Here is a 17038-nt window from a genome sequence, read left to right as displayed (position 1 = left end):
CCTCCTCCCTGCTCCCCTGGAATTATTGTTGCTTCCCTTGCTGCCCTTTCCCATTAATGTTTTGATTGTTATTGTAAATTCCCTCTCCATGTCTCCCACAGCCCTTTGCTTCCCACAGGTGGTGCTTTAGGAAAGGCTCTCCAGCCTGGGAAGGAGCTTTTGGCTCCAGACACATTCCCAGTCCCCAGGAGCAGCAGGACCTGTGCTGTCCCCAGCAGGTGAGGCAGAGGTGCCTTTCCTTCCCTCCCTCCCTGCTGCACTTTGGCTTTTTGAGGGGTCTCTGGGGGTCTGAGGGAGAGGTTCTTCGTCATTCCAGGGCAGAATTAACCCTGGTCCCACTAAAAGCAGGAGGAATCATTTTATCCTTGGTTTTGGGTTCACATTTTGTGTTTCCTCTCTGTTGCTGACACCGTGTGGTGAAGCAGCAGCTCCCAACTTTTCAGTGCTGCTCCCTGGAAGAGTTTTTATTTGTAAAACCATGAATTCCCTGCTGGAATCCCAGCAAACCCCAGATCAATGTGCAGTTTAAGGTCCTGCACCCTGACCAGGACAATTTCCTGTCTCTAGACATGGAAAATGGGGGGAAACTCGGACTGGCCTGGAGCCAGAATCCAGAATGGGGGAGGGAGGCAGCGTGCTCAGCCCAGGCTGGGGCTGGCCCAGGGCTGTTCCCTGTGGGATGACACCCGTGTGGAACAGATCCTTCTCTTCCTTTGCCCAGAGTCACAATAATAACTCACAAGTGGGGCCTGGAATTGAAATGGTTCTGATAAAATTAGGCAAAGAATGCAGTTTGAAAAAATGGGCATCCTTTTTATGTATGAAAACAGTAGGGAAAAAAGTTGAAATGGGGCCCTTTTATTTGGTGTCAGCTCTCATTTTTTATGGATGGAACCCTGTAGTGAGGAATCAGAACAGAAGTGGGAAATGCAGGAGCCTTTGGCTTCCACAGTGGCCTTAATTTCCACTTTCTCCTCCCTTTCAGGACAGGAAACTTTCAGGACACTGAACTCGTCCCACCTTTGCCCCGAGCTTTGGTGTTTGAGCGGCCGAACCCAGCAGCCGCCAGCGCCGCCGGCCCGCGCCGGAGGGTCCCTGCTCCTGCCCGTGCCCTGGGTGAGTCCCCAGCTGTCCCCAGAGTGTTGCAAACCCGGAGGGCTCTGCCCTGGCTTCGGGCTGTCCCTGCCCTGCTCCCTGCAGCCCCCAAGGCTGAGGCACAGAGAGAGCGGCGGCAGCCCGGGAGCGGCCGGGAGCTGACAGCTGGGGCGGTGTTTGAGGCTGATCCGGCTCAGGTCAGTGCTTACCTGTGGGGGGTGGCCCCACACGCTGAGTTCAGCCAGGACCAGGGTGACAGATGCTGCATTTTGTGTCCCCTGAGAGTTTCTGCCCCCCTGGAGATTTCCTGCCGGGCCGCGGCAGCGCAGGGAGCGGAACGAAACCCGCGCCTCCCGCGGCAGCGCCGGCCTTTGGCTCTGCCGTGCCAGGGCCTGGGAATTGCTGCTGCCGCTGCCGCCCCAGCTGGGGCTGTGTCCTCCTGCAGCCCTTGCCAGCCCCACACACGAGCTCCAGTGGTGCCTCTGGGCCGCCCCAGCTGGGGCTGTGTCCTCCTGCAGCCCTTGCCAGCCCCACACACGAGCTCCAGTGGTGCCTCTGGGCCGCCCCAGCTGGGGCTGTGTCCTCCTGCAGCCCTTGCCAGCCCCACACACGAGCTCCAGTGGTGCCTCTGGGCCGCCGTGGGAGCGATGGCTGGGAATGGGCCTCAGCCCCGGGAGGATCCTTTTGCTCCAGAGCAGCTGCACAGAGCTCTGGGGCTGGTCAGCTTCAGAGACTGATTGCAAAAGTCCCTGAAGGGAAGAGTGACGGTGAGGTTTGTCACAGTGCTGCTTTCAGAGCCCACCTGACAGCGTTTGCTGCGTGCTGGAGGCGGCTGTGCATTTGCACTGCAGGGAATGAATGTCCCCTTCCCAGCTCAGCCCAGCAGATCCCAAAGGCTCCTACAGGAGTATTTATCCTTTACTTCCCTTTGTGATAACTTCATCTCCCCCCTGCCATGAGCCAGTCCTGGAGCTCTCCTGGAGAAAACCTCCTGGCAGAGGCAGTTTGCAGAGGAGCCCAGAGCTGTGTTTGGAGCGGGGAGCGCCGAGAGCTGTGTCTGCCTGTGCTGCCCCAGCCTGTCCCATCCACATGGAACAGCCTGGGCAGGTGGGATTAGATGGAGCAAAATCCCTCCATGGAAGAGGTTTTCTGCCGTGCAGATCAGGCAGGGGCAGGCAGTGAACTTTGGAAATCAGCGGATTTCCCCCAGAAAGCGTCGCTCCCATCAGCATGAATGACCAGACCTGTGCCCACTGCTCAGGATTCACCCGGCCAAGAGCAAGAGCAAAGGGTGGTTTGGGTCTGAGAACTTGAAATAACCTTGAATCAGAAGAAATAACCTTCTTCTTCTTCTTCCTTTCTTTCAGATGCTGGAATTGCCTCTGTGGATGTGCGCTGAGCTCTCGCTGCAGGGGACTGCCAGGCCTGAATGTCTGTGAGTTCATGTTCTTCTCACTGGGGAACTGGAAATAATTATTAATTATTAACTGCAGAAATGTTTTCTGAAGCCTTTCCCAGTAGATCTTCTCTTTCTGCCTTAGAATTTACAGCTGTTCCCTGCTGTCATTTGCCTGAATTCCTTGCAGCTCCTCACTGGGAAAGCCTGGGCTAAGTTAGAGGGGACAGAGGTGACAATTTTAGCTGAAAACCTGGGGCAATTGAGAGGGGACACAAGAACTGTTTGTGTGTCGAGGGGAGCACGGTGGCATTTTTGAGGGAAAAGCTGAGGTGATGTTTAGGGGAGAGAGTGAAAATTTTTGGAGTAGAAAGGAGTTAATTGATATTGTACCAGGAGGAAGATTTGGGGGTAGAACTCGATATAATCTGTAGGGGACAGAATGAATATTTTGGAGTAAAAATGAAGTACTCAGTAGTAGATAAGCAAGGAAATTTTGGAGGTAAGACTTGACAAAATCTCAAGTGTACAGAATGAACAAATGGGGTGATGAGTACTGAGCATGTAGGCAAAATCTGGGGGCTAAATTTGAGCTAATCTTAAGAAAAGATCATGAACATCCTGAGGTAATGTGAGGGAATCAGTTGTGGGCACACGGGGAAAATTTTGGGTAAAAAATTATATGAAGTCATCTGTAGAATGAACATTTTGAAGTAAAAATTAGGTACAGATGGACAGTTTGGGGGTAAATCTTGACAAAAGTTACATGGTAGAAAGTAAATAATATTGAAGGGAAAATGAGGGAATCAGTAGAGGACAGGTAGAGGAAATTTGGGGGGGGCAAAACTTGAAATAATCTAAAGGTTGAAAATAAATATTTTAGGTAGAAATGAGGTAGTAAGTTGTGGAAAGGAAAATTTCCGGGGTTAAACTTGATTAAAACTCTAGGGAGAGAGAGAACACTGACATAAACTGAAGCAGTCACTAGGGGCAGGCAAGGAAATTCTGGGGGTAAAACTTGGGAAGATCTATAGGGCAGAAAATAAATATATTGAGGTAGAAATGAAGTGATCAATATTCAACATTGGGAAGAATTGGGGGGGCAAACCCTGAGGTAATTACGTGGAACAGTAAGTGTTTTTGGGAAAAAATCTGATGTAATTTGCAGAGGACAGAATGAACATTTTGGGGATAAGAGACATAACCTGTGTGGTTTTGGTTTTAAAATCTGGTTAGCATACAGGGGACAAAATGGAAATTTTGGTAATAAAATCTGAGTTAACCTCTAGAGGAAACAATTGATATTTTGAGGTAAAAAGGAGGTAATCAGTATTGAGCAGGCAGGGAAAATTAAGGGGCTAAAATGTGAGATTATCTCTAGGAGAGAGCAGGAACATCCTGAGGTAAACTGAGGGAATTGCTGTGGACAGGTGGGGAAATCTTGTGGATAAAACTTGAGGTAGAAAATGAATATTGTGAGGTAAAAATTAAGTACTCTTCACTCAGAGGTGAGGAGGTAGGGAAAATTTCAGGGGTAAAATCTGAGGTGATCTGTAGCAGAGGGGATGCACTTCATGGGCCAAACTGAGGTAATCAATTATGGACAGGTAGGGAAATGATTGGGGGGTAAAAACTGAAAGCATCCATAGCATAAAGAGTGAAAATACTGAGGTGGAAATGGGGTAATAGGTAGTGAACAGGTAGGGAAAATTTTGGGAGTAAAGCTTGTGGTAATCTCCAGAGTGGAGAAAGAATGCTTTCTTGTAAAAACTGAGGAAATCAGAAGGGGACAGGCAGGGAAAATTTGGGGAGGCAAGGTGAAAAATTCCCCAGGGAAGAGAATGAACATCATGAGGTAAACTGAGGCAATCGCTCGTGGACAGGTAATGTAAGTTTTGGGTGTCGAAGTTGGTATTTTCTCCAGGATGGAGAATTAGTATTTTGATGTAAAAATGAGGTAACGAGTAGTGGACAGGTTGGGAAGACCTTGGGGGTAAAGCTTGAAATAATCTGTAGAAGTATTTTGGAAAAAATACCTGATGTAATTTGTAAGGAATAGAATTTAGTGGATGAGACATACAAAACCATGTGGTTTTGGGTTTTAAAAACAGGTAATATATAGAGAACAAAACACTGGCTGCTGGGATTTAGATAATTCCATACCTTTGGCTGCTGAAATTTCCCAGCCATGGGGCTTTGGCTGACAGGGCAGCACAAAGATTGTTCCCAGTGTGGGGCCCAGATTTGGGGTTCAGCCTTGCTGTTTAGATTCATTATTATAGCTATAGCCCTGAATTCCTGCTGGAACAAGCTCACAGTGCCTCCTGGAGCCTGGATATTCCCATGCAGAGCTGCCTATTTAACACCAGCTGTGCCAGGAACCAGCAGAGGTCCAAGGAAGCTCAAGAGGAAGGGATAAGGACAGGCTGATGTTCCATAGAATTTGCTGTTTGTAGCCCTCATCCCCAGCCATGTCCCTGGGGGGCTCTTGCCAGAGTTCCCTGGAATTCAGCAGATTCCCCCCGAGCTCGGGCTGCGGTCGATGTTTCCAAGCAGGAGAAGGCGCTGGCCGGACGCGCTCCCGGCCCCTGCTGAGGCAGCTCCTGTGCCCAGGGGAGGAGATCTCTCCCTGCAGGAGCTGAGTTCATTCCAGAGCCTCGGGAGGGGCCTCTGGGAGCTCTTCTCCCTGAGGAAAGGGATGCACATCCCTGCCTTCAGGGCACCTGCAGTGTGAGCCACCTGTGAAAGCTGGCCCTCAGTTCTGCGGTTCCAGCTGGCTCCCTGGAAAACTCCAAACTTAACCCAAACAAAACTTCATCCACCTCTGACCTTTTATTTTAAGGCACCTCCGAGGGCATTGCTCGGGATTCAGTTTCTGTGAGGGAAATTCCCTCGGCTTTAACGCTGCTGCTGGAGGATGGCCCCAGGCTGGAAGGGAAGGGATTGGGGCTGGCTGGGACATACCTGGTGGGGGTGTGGGAGCCCCAGGAGCTCGGCACCAGGAATTGCTGTCTGAGCTCCTCTGCAGACCCAACGTGCCGACATTCCCAGGCGCTGCCAGCCGTTCCTCGGGCTGGTTTTGGGACGTCAGCGGGCTCTGTCCGGGCCGCAGCGTCTCCGGGGGCCCGTTCAGAGCAGCCCCCGATCCGTGTCCATCCCGGCGCTGCCCGGGCATCCCAGCGCCCGTGCCCGGGCCGTGCGTGGGGCACGCTGCGCGCCACGGGCGGGACACCGAGGCACGGCTCCTCCCCTGCACGGGCCGAGGACGAGAGGGGCCGGTTCCCTTCCTGGGGCTCCCGGCCTCCTCCCGCCCCGCCTTCCCGGCCGGCCGGGACACACGGAGGGAGCACCAAGGAACGCTCCTGGCACCGAGCAGGAGTCACCCAGGGCTCCCTGCAGCTCCGGGGCCGAGAAGCAGCCCCGGCCTCGGCCCCCACCGCGATTTTGGGCTGTGAACACTCACCCGCAGGAAACGCCCCTCTGCAGGCGGGACCGGCCCTGGCACTCTCCAGGAGAACTTCGGCCATGGACCAAGGGAACCCTCAGGGCTTGTCTTGATCATTTCTCCCTGGAAAGGGACGCGGCACAAGCACCTTTACAGCCACCGGGGAAATGCTGGAAAGGGCAGGAAATGAGGGTTATGGGAAGAGCTTTGTGCTGTCACACAGCTGCTCACCTGTGTTGTTCCATGGTCAGGTACCAGCCACGGAGCTCTGCCCTATGGCCATTCCAGGGGCTGGTGTGTGAAGCAATATCGGCATAAAGGAAGGAGCTGCACTGGCACAGGAATTCCCTTGCTGGTACTTGGCATTCCCATCCCAGGCAGGGCATTGCTGTAACCTGAGACTGGCTCGGTTGGAGCAGGGTGCTGAAGATGCCCAGGTTGTGGGTTCCATCCCCAGATGAGCCATTCACATAAGGGTTCAGCTCGGTGCTCCTTCTGTGTCCCTTCACACTCAAAATATTCTGTGCTCTGGAAATAAAGAATAAACAGTTTTCACTGACTTCTTAAACTCAGAGGTTTTAGCACTGGAGAGCGCGAGCCACAGAGAAAGCGGGGGAAAGGCGGGAGGGAGAGCATCGTGTCTCACCCGGCAGGCGTGTCCGACGAGCGGCCCGAGCCCCGGCAGGGCCCCGGTCCCGCCGCGGCCGCGCTCGGAGCGGGAGCGGCAGTTCGCCGGGCGGGGGCGCGGCGGGGGCAGCCCCCGGGGGCGCGGGCCCGGGGCAGGGGGCTGCGGGCGCTGCTCCGCCCGAGGCCGGGCGGGCGGGGGCCTCGGGGCCGCGGGCGGGAGCAGCCGCCGCGGGGCCGGGCCGTGTCCGCCAGGGGGCGCCCCGCGGGCGGGGCGGCGCTGAGGGAGCGGCGGCGGCCGGGGGCTCCCGGGGCCGTGAGCGGCGGTGCCCGCGCCCCGCCCGCTTCCAGCCGCCGCCCGGAGCCCGCTCCGGGGAAGCGCCGCCCTCCCGCCGGGCCCGGCACCGGCACCGGCTCCCCGCGGCCGCGGCGGGACCTGCCCGGAGCCCCGGCGGGACCCCAGCCCCGCGCCGGCCGCGGTGGAAGCAGAGCGGCAGCGCCGAGCTCGGTCCCAGCGCCCGTCCCGGAGCGGCTCTTCCCGCCCGCGGCGACCCCGGTCCCGATCCCGCCCCGGTCCTGCGGCCCCGGGACCCGCAGCCCGCCCGCCGAGGGAGAAGCGGCTCCCCCCAAGACCCCCAGCAGCCACCGGCAGGATCCGGACCCGCATTCCCGGGCCCGGGTCCCGTTCCCGGCCTCACCTCAGCGCCTCGAGCTCCGCGCAGCGCCGGGAGCAGCCCCCGGTCCGTGGCTCCGCGCAGCGCTCCGAGCGACGGTCCCACCGCATCCCGGGATGAGCATCCACCGCACAGAGCGGGGCGGGCGCGGATCGGCCGGGATTTAACGGGCGCGGGCGGGGCCGGCACCGGTGGGAGGGGCGGGGCCTGCACAGGTGCGCGGGGCCCCAGAGCGGCTGCGCGGGGCGGGGCCTGGGGGGATTTAATGCACGGGGAGGGCCCCGCGGAGCCATTTGCCCCTCGGCGCTCGGCGAGGGAGGATGCTGCCGCGCTGGGCTCCATATCTCTTTTTCTCTGTATTTCTTTTTCTTTATATCTCTTTTCTTCTACACTTCTTCTACACTCCTCCTTTCTCCCCTCCCTTCCTCCCCTCCCCCACCCCCTACACCCTCCCCCCCCCAACCCCCCCCCTCCCTCTCCCCCCTAGCCCTCCCCTCCCTCCCCCCCCCGGCCCAGCCCGGCCCGGTCCCCCCCCTACTCCTTCTCCATACCCTACCCTACCCTGCCCTACCCTATCCTACCCTGCCCTACCCTACTCCTCCACCCTTCCTTTCCTCCCTCCCCTACCCCGGCTCCCACCTGCCCCCTGTCCATGCTCCCCTTCCCCCTAATTCCTCCCCACCTGCCCTCAGTTCTTCCCCTCCTTCCTCCCTCCTCACCTCCCCCTATTCCCCTTTCCTCTCTCTTTCTTTGCTCCTTGCCCCGCCACCTGTGCTCCATCCTCCACCCTCCATCCGTCCTGCACACCCCGATCCCCTCACCTGCTCTCCTTCCTTGACCCCGGCCACCCTCTCTGCCCCCCATTCCCACCCTCTGTCCCCTTCTCCCTCTTTCCCCGCAGCCGCGGGGTTCGGGGTGCCGGAGAATAAAGCCCAGAGGGCCGGAGCCCGGCGCCCCCACCCTCGCCCCCGCCCCACACGGGGCCGGGCCCGCTCGGCGGGTCCCCCCATGCAGTTCACAAGCACGGCCCGACACCGCCGGGGCTCCGGCTTTCCCCACATCACACGGGGGCTCCCCGGGGAGGTCGGGGCGGGGGGTTTAGAGAGGGCCCCCTCCTCCGGAGGGGGTCCCGGGGGGGAGGGCGGGTGGGGAGGGGGGGGGGGGGGGGGGGGGGGGGGGGGGGGTAGGGCCCCCTCCGGAGGGGGGGGTCCCTGGGGGGGGGTCGGGTCGGGCCCCCTCCGGAGGAGGGGCCCGGGGGAGGGGGCGGGGCGGAGGGGGGAATCCCCCCTCCAGTCCCGGCCTCCTTCCCCGGCCCCCTCCTCCGGACGGGGCTCGGCCCGGCCCCCTCCCCGGGACCCCCTCCTCCGGACCGGGGCCCGGGGGGAGGGAGGGGGGCGGGTGGGGAAGGGAGGGCAGGACAGGGGAGGCTGCTCGTTTGTGTGGTGATCTCTATGTGCTCACGCTGCCGAGTGACGTGACCGCCTCTGCTTCCCCCCCACCCCACCCGCCCCCCTCCCTCCCCCCGGGCCCCGGTCCGGAGGAGGGGGTCCCGGGGAGGGGGCCGGGCCGAGCCCCGTCCGGAGGAGGGGGCCGGGGAAGGAGGCCGGGACTGGAGGGGGGATTCCCCCCTCCGCCCCGCCCCCTCCCCCGGGCCCCTCCTCCGGAGGGGGCCCGACCCGACCCCCCCCCAGGGACCCCCTCCTCCGGAGGGGGCCCTCCCCCCCCCCCTCCCCACCCGCCCTCCCCCCCGGGACCCCCTCCGGAGGAGGGGGCCCTCTCTAAACCCCCCGCCCCGACCTCCCCGGGGAGCCCCCGTGTGATGTGGGGAAAGCCGGAGCCCCGGCGGTGTCGGGCCGTGCTTGTGAACTGCATGGGGGGACCCGCCGAGCGGGCCCGGCCCCGTGTGGGGCGGGGGCGAGGGTGGGGGCGCCGGGCTCCGGCCCTCTGGGCTTTATTCTCCGGCACCCCGAACCCCGCGGCTGCGGGGAAAGAGGGAGAGGGGGACAGAGGGTGGGAATGGGAGGGATGGGGTGAGGTAGGGAGAAAGGGGGAAGGGAAAGGCCAGGTGGGGAAGAAGGATGATGGACAGAGGGAGGGTAGAGGGGGAAGAGAGGAAACAGGGGGGAACAGGGGGAACAGAGCAGGAACAGAGAGGGAACAGAGAGGGAACGGCGGGGAACAGGGGGAACAGGGGGAACAGAGGGGGAACAGAGAGGAGTCGGGTTGGGGAGAGGGCAGCGAGAGGGCCGAAAGGAGGGGAGGGACAGGGAAGTGCAGGGGAGGATGGGGAGAGGGTAAGGGAGCGGGGAGAGGGCAGGAGAGGGGCTGGGAGGGACAGGTAGGACGGGGGGAGAAGGAAGCTAGAGGGGTAGAAAAGAGGGGATAAGGGGGGGAAGAAGGAGGAGGATAAGGACAGGAGAAAGAGGAGAAAGGAAAAGGGGTAGAGGAAGCCTCGCCGGTGAAGGCCGGTCCGGCAGCAGCCCGCTCCACCGCTGAGTGAGAAAATGGCGGGGGGAGCGATTTCCAGGGATTAAATCACCTCGGCCCCGCCCCACGCATACGCGCGGTTGCTCCGCCCCGCGCAGCCGCACTGGAGCCTCGGCCCGCGCAGCCGCGCTGGAGCCCCGCGCACCTGCGCTGGGCCCAGGCCCGCCCCGGCCCCACCGGGCCCCGCCCCTGCAGCAGCCCCCGGCCCCGCCCCTGGAGCCGCCCCCGGCCCCTCCGGGCCCCGCCCCTGGAGCCCCGGCCCCGCCCGGGATGGGGGCGGGACCATCGCTCGCGGCCCCGCCCCTCACGCCTGGGCCGAACCGGGGCTGCTCCCGGCACCGGCACCGGGGCTTCGGGTCCGGGTCCCGCCCGTGTCCGCAGGACCGGGATGGGGACCGGGCTCGCCGCTGGCGGGAGGAGCCGTTCCGGGACGGGCGCTCCGGCCGAGCCCGGCCCTGCCGCTCCTGCTCCCGCTCCGGCCCCGCCGGGGCTCCGGAACCCTCCAAACCCCGCCGGTCCTCGCAGCGCCGAGGAATCTTTTTGGAAATTTTTATCCAGCGTAGGCAGATAAAAAGAGAAACCCCAAATGGAGAAACCCCAAAATTAAAGACTATGGGTCGGGGTAGGTGGGAGGGACGGTCAGTGTTCTGCTTTAAATTAAAACGCGTCGTGAAAAATAAATCCGTGGAACACCTCGTTTGGTCTCCCGGGCTGTGTGAGCGGCTGGGATTCCAGCTGTTCGCATGGGATTTTCAGCCTGGGGGACTCCAATGAAATGCCAGGTGCTGAGCATGAGAGCAAATAACGGGAAATCTCTCCGGATCAGGCAGTGTCCTAAAGGTCTGGCAGTGCCCAGCGTTCCTGGCTGGAATTTGGGGATCCCAGCACAGCGTTGCCACAGTGTCGCCATGGAGCTGACACTTCCCAGTACCCCGGGCCGGAATTTGGGGATCCCAGCACAGCCTTTCCACAGTGTCCCCATGGAGCTGACACTTCCCAGCTCTCCTGGCTGGAATTTGGGGATCCCAGCACAGCCTTTCCACAGTGTCCCCATGGAGCTGACACTTCCCAGCACTCCTGGCTGGAATTTGGGGATCCCAGCACAGCCTTTCCACAGTGTCCCCATGGAGCTGACACTTCCCAGCACTCCTGGCTGGAATTTGGGGATCCCGGCACAGCCCCCGTAGTCTCCCTGGCACTGCCACCATCCCTGACCGGGGCTGGGGGTTCCAGCGCAGCCTCCAGCACATCCCGCTGCTTCCTCAGGTCCCCTTTAACCAGGCTCCTTTTTTCCCCAAATCCAGCAGAAACTGCCTTTCACCACTTTGGGGAGCTCCCCTCTCCCCTCCTCTCCCGATTCCCGCCGCCAAAACCCGGCCCGAGGCTCAGCTCCCCCTCCCCTCGGTCTCTCCGAGGAATTGCACTTGGATTTCCCAATCCAGCAGGGAAGCAATGCCGTTCTCCTCAGTGTGCATCGTAATTGCAGTAATTGCTTAAGAAATGATTCAAAGAAATTCAAAGAATGAAGAGACAATAAAGAAGAGCTGCCAGCTCCGACCAAGGGCTGCTCAAGCCCCTTCTCAATGATTTGCTTTAATTAACCAATGCAAATGAACCAATTAAAACCACGTTGATACCGTTTTATTCTTTTTAATCATGTTCTAGACGAATATCGCAGAATAGAAAATAATCTTTTTAACCCCAAAACTCTTCTAGGAGATCCACAGGGCAGGGCTGCACTGCATCCCCAAAATGAGGAGAATTGGCAGAAAAGACAAACCCAGACCGAGATTCCCGGGAGTTTGGTGCAGCCTCTGCCAGCCAGAACAATCCTGGCTCTGAACACACACCTGTGAATCCCAGGGACCTGGGACATCATCAATATCCTCAGCAGCCTTTTTATTAAAAGCAGATTTCCACAGAGAATTAACAAAATACAGAAAATTAAGTGGAAATTAAAAGGAACAGCTCCCCCAGCCCAGCAGGTTGCAGCATCCAAAATAAAACAAACGGAAAGATTTTGGATTGGGACCATCTCCAATCCCGAATCCCTCATGTGGAATACCAGTCTGCTTTGCTTTATAAATCACCACTTGTCTCAGAGGACAAAGCCTACGGCTTTGCTTCCAATTCACCAAATTCCCAGCTGTGGCCACCAAGATTCTGCTGCACCGTGTCCTGGTAGGAACATCAAGTGGTACAAATGCAGAGCAGGAGCTAAACTGAAGGAGAACCTGAGGCCCTGTGAATGTGGCATCAGGTATCTGTGTAGGTCACATTTCATAAGCAAAAAGATCCATGGGAAGAGCATTAAAATTGTTCCTACCTGTGCTTTCACCAAGCAAGACTGGTTTTCCATACAGCAAATGTTTTTTGAATTAAAAAGATAATACTTCACTCAGCTGGAAAAGAAAAATATGAGATCTGCTAAATTTCCCTAGGCCAGGCAACACAAAACAAAACAAAGCAAAACTTTTCAGTTTGGGTCAAAAAATAACCTTTCATTCCACTTTTTCACCATTTTCAACAATCAACCATATTCATTTTGTCTCTCTTCAAACAAAAAGCCAATTCAGCTTTGAAAACCGTACATTCTGGTGGCCCAAGCTAACACATAAATACATTTCTCTTCCCCTGTGCCCAAATGCATCTCAGAAGAGAAACATCCAGACTCACTTTTCCTGAGAACCGGCAGGATTCTGTGCCAGCAGTTCAGCATGATGAAAACCCCAGAGATTTCCACTGGGTTCTGCCTGCTTGGATTTTCAATTCCTCTTTCCCCAGCTCTTCCCTGCTCTGGCATCTGGGGCAGTTTTTTCCACCGGACCACACAGGGAGGGTTTCACACCTCATCTTTCCCAGGAGCTGCAGTCAGAGCCTTTGGGTCCTGCTGTGTCAGCCCCCTCAGGTCCTAAAGCAGCATTTCCTTCCACCCTTCCAGGAGATGCCTCACAGCCCCTCAGGAAAACCCCACATCAAAACCCAAGGGATTTGTTCCCTTGTTCCCAGCTTGCTTGGGAACAAGCAAAAACAAAACAATCCCTTTGCTTGTTCCCAGCCCCAAGGGATTTCACTGAAACAAGGGCTGAAAATCTTCCTCAGAAGAGGAGCAGAGGGACCCTGCCCCTCCAAATGCAAACTCCCAGCCCCCACCACCCATGTTCCACCAGTGAACCCACATTGGCCCCGTTATCATATGGGCCTCCACTAAAACTCCAGATTTTCTCTCCTGCAGAAATTTCGAGGCCCAGGGAGTGGCTGTGCCCAGGAGATTTGCCAAAATCCGCTACGATTTCACTGCACGAAACGCCAACGAGCTCTCGGTGCTGAAGGATGAAATCCTGGAGGTATGTGAGCACCCCTGGGAAAAGATGGGTCCCTTCCCCTTCCCAGGGGCAGGAGAGAGCTCAGGATACCAGCGAGCACCAACTCTGTTCTCCCTGGTGGTGTCTGAGCAGTGAGACGGAGCTTTGCTCAAATCCAAAGCTGGCACAGGCTGCCTGTGCTGTGCTGTGTCACTTCCTCAGCTCAAACACATCGGTCCCACCTTCACCACAGCGAGGAGGGAGGACAACAACTCCCTGCCGTGCCCTGCTCGTCCCCTGCTGGACACAAATCTGCTCATAACACCGAGTATTCCCCACGGTCCTCAGGAGTTTCATGGGGAAAGTGACACTGGATGAAGTGTCGCTGGAGTTCTCACAGAATCACAGATGGCCTGGGCTGGAAGGGACCTTCAAGCTCATCTCATCACGAGTGTGTTGCTCACTCCCAGTTTGTGCTTCCTGCTGCTTCTGTTCCGCTGCGGAGCAAAACCCAGAGCCCTGGAATCAGCAAATTACTGACTAGAAGTAGCAGAGAGGACTGAAAAGTTCTCAATCCCAAATCTCCAAGTGTAGATTCTCACAGATCTACCCTTCCACATCAGGCAACAGCCAAGGGGTGATGGGAGGAAAATAAAAGGCAACACAAGGGGCACAGGAAAATGGGAACATGGTTCTCAGAAATACAGAGTTCATCCCCTGACCTCTGAGCCTCACGGGGGCTGGGATTTTCCCCTCTTGCAGGGCAGTTCCCTTATTTCACCAGCCCAAAGGGAACTAAATAACTCAAACCCAGGAAGATGACAAGCTGAAGCAAAACCCCAACACCAAGACCAGCCCTCAGGGAATTGACCCTGTCCCTTGCCACCACCTGAGAGCACCGCTGGGAGCAAGGGTTATCCCCCCTGAGCATACCTGGGGCAGGAGCTGGTGGGTGTTCAGGGGTTTTGTGTCCTTTCAATGGGGGAGGAGGAACAGGGGGAGTCAGAAACATGAGAAACAACTGGTGCCACTGTAAATTTGTTCACAAAACAGGTGAAAGTGAGGTTCTCTCCCCAGTCACACTGCAAGAAACCGTAAAGCAGCTTTTTAGATCCCTTGGCTGGGATTCTGTGATCCCTCCTCTCCTTCATCCTGCAGAAGAACTGCAGAAATCAGTTTCTCCCAAAGAGAAAGTGAAGTTCCAAAAGCTGAAGGGAGACTCTTGGCTTGCAGGGAAAGGGGAGATCCCCCCACTCTCTCCCAGGGCCCTCCAGCCTCCAAAACCGCGGCGATCTCCCTGTACACTTTTGTCCCTGATGGAATTCTGAAGGTCCAAATGTCATTGCTCAACCTACTGCTCCAACAGAGCACTTAAGCATGTTCTTTACAACTAAACTATAAAAGTAAGCACTTTCCTGGGCTGTATTTACAGAGTTAATAAAAACACTAAGCCACGTCCCTATTTGCCTTACGATTTCCCCACAAACACATTCATTTAATGTGTTTTTTGACTGAAGACTGGATTTCATTCCCTACCTGTTTCCACAGAACTTATTCACCAAATGGATGAGCTGAACGACGAGCTGCTAAAGAAGATCACAAACAATAAAATTCAGCCTCCCCACAGGAATTTCAAAGTGGAAAAGCCTCGGAAGTTTTTGTGCCCCTCACCTTTGAATCCAGCACTGAAGAAGTCAAAGCCTGGCTGGAGGCCAAGTCATTCAGCAAAGAGTAAGATTTGCTCTGTTGCCCCATGAAACGCTCCTCCTTCCCTGGAGAAGGAGCAGGGGAGGCCACTGGCACCATCTCATCTGGGACAACTCACTGGGATTCACTTACAGAGCCTGTGTTGCAAATCAGATTTCAACCCTATTAAATCCAGTCTCTATAACCAGGATGATCAAAGCTCAGTCTCACTCCCTTTCTCTCTTAGAAACATTTTCTTGGAGAAGAATAATGAAGGAACTAAACCCACGGCCCAAAATGCCACTGGAATCACAGGTGCCACCCTGGCACAGCCCCAGGGCTCTGTGATACAGTGCCAGTGCAGCTCCCGGCCTCCCATGTCCCACTCCTCCCCTCTGGCACGAGGCCACGTGCAGCACAACCATCATCTCCCCACTCTGTGTCTCCCCAGGACCGTGGAACACCTGGGCATCCTCACCGGAGCTCAGCTCTTCTCCCTCAACAGAGAGGAGCTGAAGAAGGTGTGTGGTGCTGAGGGGAACAGAGTCTACAGCAAGATCACGGTGGAGAAAAACCAGCTGGAGGTAAGTGCTTTCCTGGATAATTCCTGCTGGAATGGAGGGGCTGCACCAGCAGCGTCAGCTCATTAAACAGGCATTTTAGAAATCCAATTGAAATAAAATAAACAAAACCCAATGCAAGCAAAACCCACACCAGCAATAAAACACACTTAAAAATTCTGAAGTGTCTTTTAAGCAAAAAGGCCTCAAATCCATAAGGGAGATCCCCCTGTTTCCACTAATTAATCCGCTTTTTACTGATACCACCTACTTCTTTGAAACGAGCTCCTCTCCTACAGCTTTCATTAAATACTGTAATTTAACTACAGCTTGAAGATCAAATCCAAACTTCCTGTTCTGTTTCCATTCCAGAAAAGCAGAGGAGAGTCAGAGCTCCAAGAAATCATGAAGCGCCGCCAGGAAAGAATTGATGCTGCTAATTAAAGTCCCTCTGCTTGTTCAGCTCTTAGCCCTAAGTAGTGCAGGAAAAAAGGGAACGAAAGCGATGATTCCTGGCCCAGGCCGGAGGCAGCAGAGCTCCCCTTGGGCTCCAGCTGCCCTCAGAGTGACAATTCCTTCAACACTGTTGGGAAGGGTTGACAATAAGACCACGTCCCACTGGGAAAGGTGTTTTAATTTCGCATGAAGCATTTTTTTTTTTTATAACTATCTATTTTATACTGACATTTTCCGTGCATGCGATCGGAGCAGCATTCCCACGGGGCTCGACGGACCACAGGGGCTGGAATCAAGCACACAAAGACCCCCAGAGCTTTTCTCCAGGGCTGTCCCTGCTCCCAGCCCCTCGCTGGCAGAGCAGGCCTGGCACAGCTCAGGAGAGGCCAGCCCAAGGCCTGGAGCCTGCACCACGGGAATGAGGCTTTGGAACCCCGCCGTGTTTGGGTTTAAGGAAGGGACATTAACGCTCGTCCCATTCCACCCCTGTCACGGGCAGGGACGCTTTCCACAAGCCCGAGTTGTTCCAAATCCTGTCCAGCCTGGCCTTGGACGCTCCCAGGGATGGGGAGTCACGACCCAAGGCAGCCTCATTTCCATTTCATTTCCATTTCCTCCTCAGTGCAGGTGTCCCCTGCAGCCCAGGAGCACGGGCCGGGTGACAACTCCCTGTCCTCCTCCTGCCCCCCTGTGCCCCCTCACTGGACAAGGCTAGAATGGCAACACACATTCCCAAAGTCTGGCTGCTTCCGTAAATCCACGGGCCAGTTAGTGCTGTCTGAAGAGCTGAGATGAGCTCTCAGTGCCCAGGAACCAGCAGGGGTGACAAACAAAGGGATCTGAATCTGGGAACAGGAGAGTTCCACCCGCCCACCGCTGCTGCTGCAGAGGCCAGGGCTCAGGGCAGCTGTGCAGCCCTTCCCTGGGGCACTGATCCTGCACTGGAATGTTGTGGTGTTGCCAAACCCGGCCTCAAACCAGGAGAGGATAAGCCCTGACCGTTTGCTCCCGACCCAGGCACACCCACGGCCCTTCCCAGGGTGTTGGTCACTCGTCCCCACCTTCACGTTTTCAGTGCAAAAAGTCAGCTGAAATGATTCCCAAAGAGCTGAAACCCCAAAGCACACTGGGAAGGGCAGGTTTAACTCCAAATAAATGGGCACAAGAAAAAAAAAATCTAATTTAGCACAGGATGTTGCTCTTGACTTCCTGTTTTCCTTCATAAAGTTATGTGCATTTATATATAACAATCTGTAAATAAGGGTGAGGAAAATCTCTCTCCCTAGAGGAAGAATGCTTCCAAATTTTAT

General features: G+C 56.6%; 1 protein-coding gene and 1 long non-coding RNA gene across 4 annotated transcripts; one reads left to right on the top strand and one right to left on the bottom strand.

Moving 5' to 3' along the window:
• Positions 1-216: 216 nt before the first annotated feature.
• LOC120753746 (uncharacterized) lies at positions 217-7357 on the bottom strand. Of its 3 annotated transcripts, XM_040066428.2 has the most exons (5): positions 7259-7357; positions 6168-6464; positions 5955-6084; positions 5456-5564; positions 2437-2558 (listed from the first exon to the last, which is right to left on the bottom strand). In XM_040066428.2, exons 1-5 carry the CDS (start codon positions 7342-7344, stop codon positions 2548-2550), a joined length of 633 nt encoding a protein of 210 aa, XP_039922362.1. In that variant the 5' UTR covers positions 7345-7357; the 3' UTR covers positions 2437-2547. The 3 variants fall into 3 exon arrangements, with proteins under 3 accessions (XP_039922361.1, XP_039922362.1, XP_039922363.1); XM_040066427.2 differs by lacking the exon at positions 5456-5564 and having other exon boundaries at positions 217-2558; XM_040066429.2 differs by lacking the exons at positions 2437-2558; positions 5456-5564 and having other exon boundaries at positions 5654-6059.
• Positions 7358-14580: 7223 nt separating this feature from the next.
• Positions 14581-17038, top strand: LOC120754245 (uncharacterized). Its single transcript, XR_009207931.1, has 3 exons — positions 14581-14757; positions 15164-15296; positions 15645-17038. It is a non-coding gene; the product is annotated as an uncharacterized LOC120754245 (long non-coding RNA).

This window comes from Hirundo rustica, chromosome 6, assembly GCF_015227805.2.
Source record: "Hirundo rustica isolate bHirRus1 chromosome 6, bHirRus1.pri.v3, whole genome shotgun sequence".
In the NCBI taxonomy this organism is placed as follows: domain Eukaryota; kingdom Metazoa; phylum Chordata; class Aves; order Passeriformes; family Hirundinidae; genus Hirundo; species Hirundo rustica.
This window is presented reverse-complemented; position numbering and strand designations above follow the sequence as displayed.

Excerpts from the sequence above, each read along its gene's own strand:
- LOC120753746 (XM_040066427.2), bottom strand. The coding sequence starts at position 7,344 with ATGCGGTGGGACCGTCGCTCGGAGCGCTGCGCGGAGCCACGGACCGGG. Across the intron at positions 6,085-6,167 it reads CTGACCATGGAACAACACAG|GTGCTTGTGCCGCGTCCCTT; the intron begins GTGAGCAGCTGT and ends GTGGCTGTAAAG. Across the intron at positions 2,559-5,954 it reads CAGAGGGGCGTTTCCTGCGG|TTCCCCAGTGAGAAGAACAT; the intron begins GTGAGTGTTCAC and ends AATTATTTCCAG.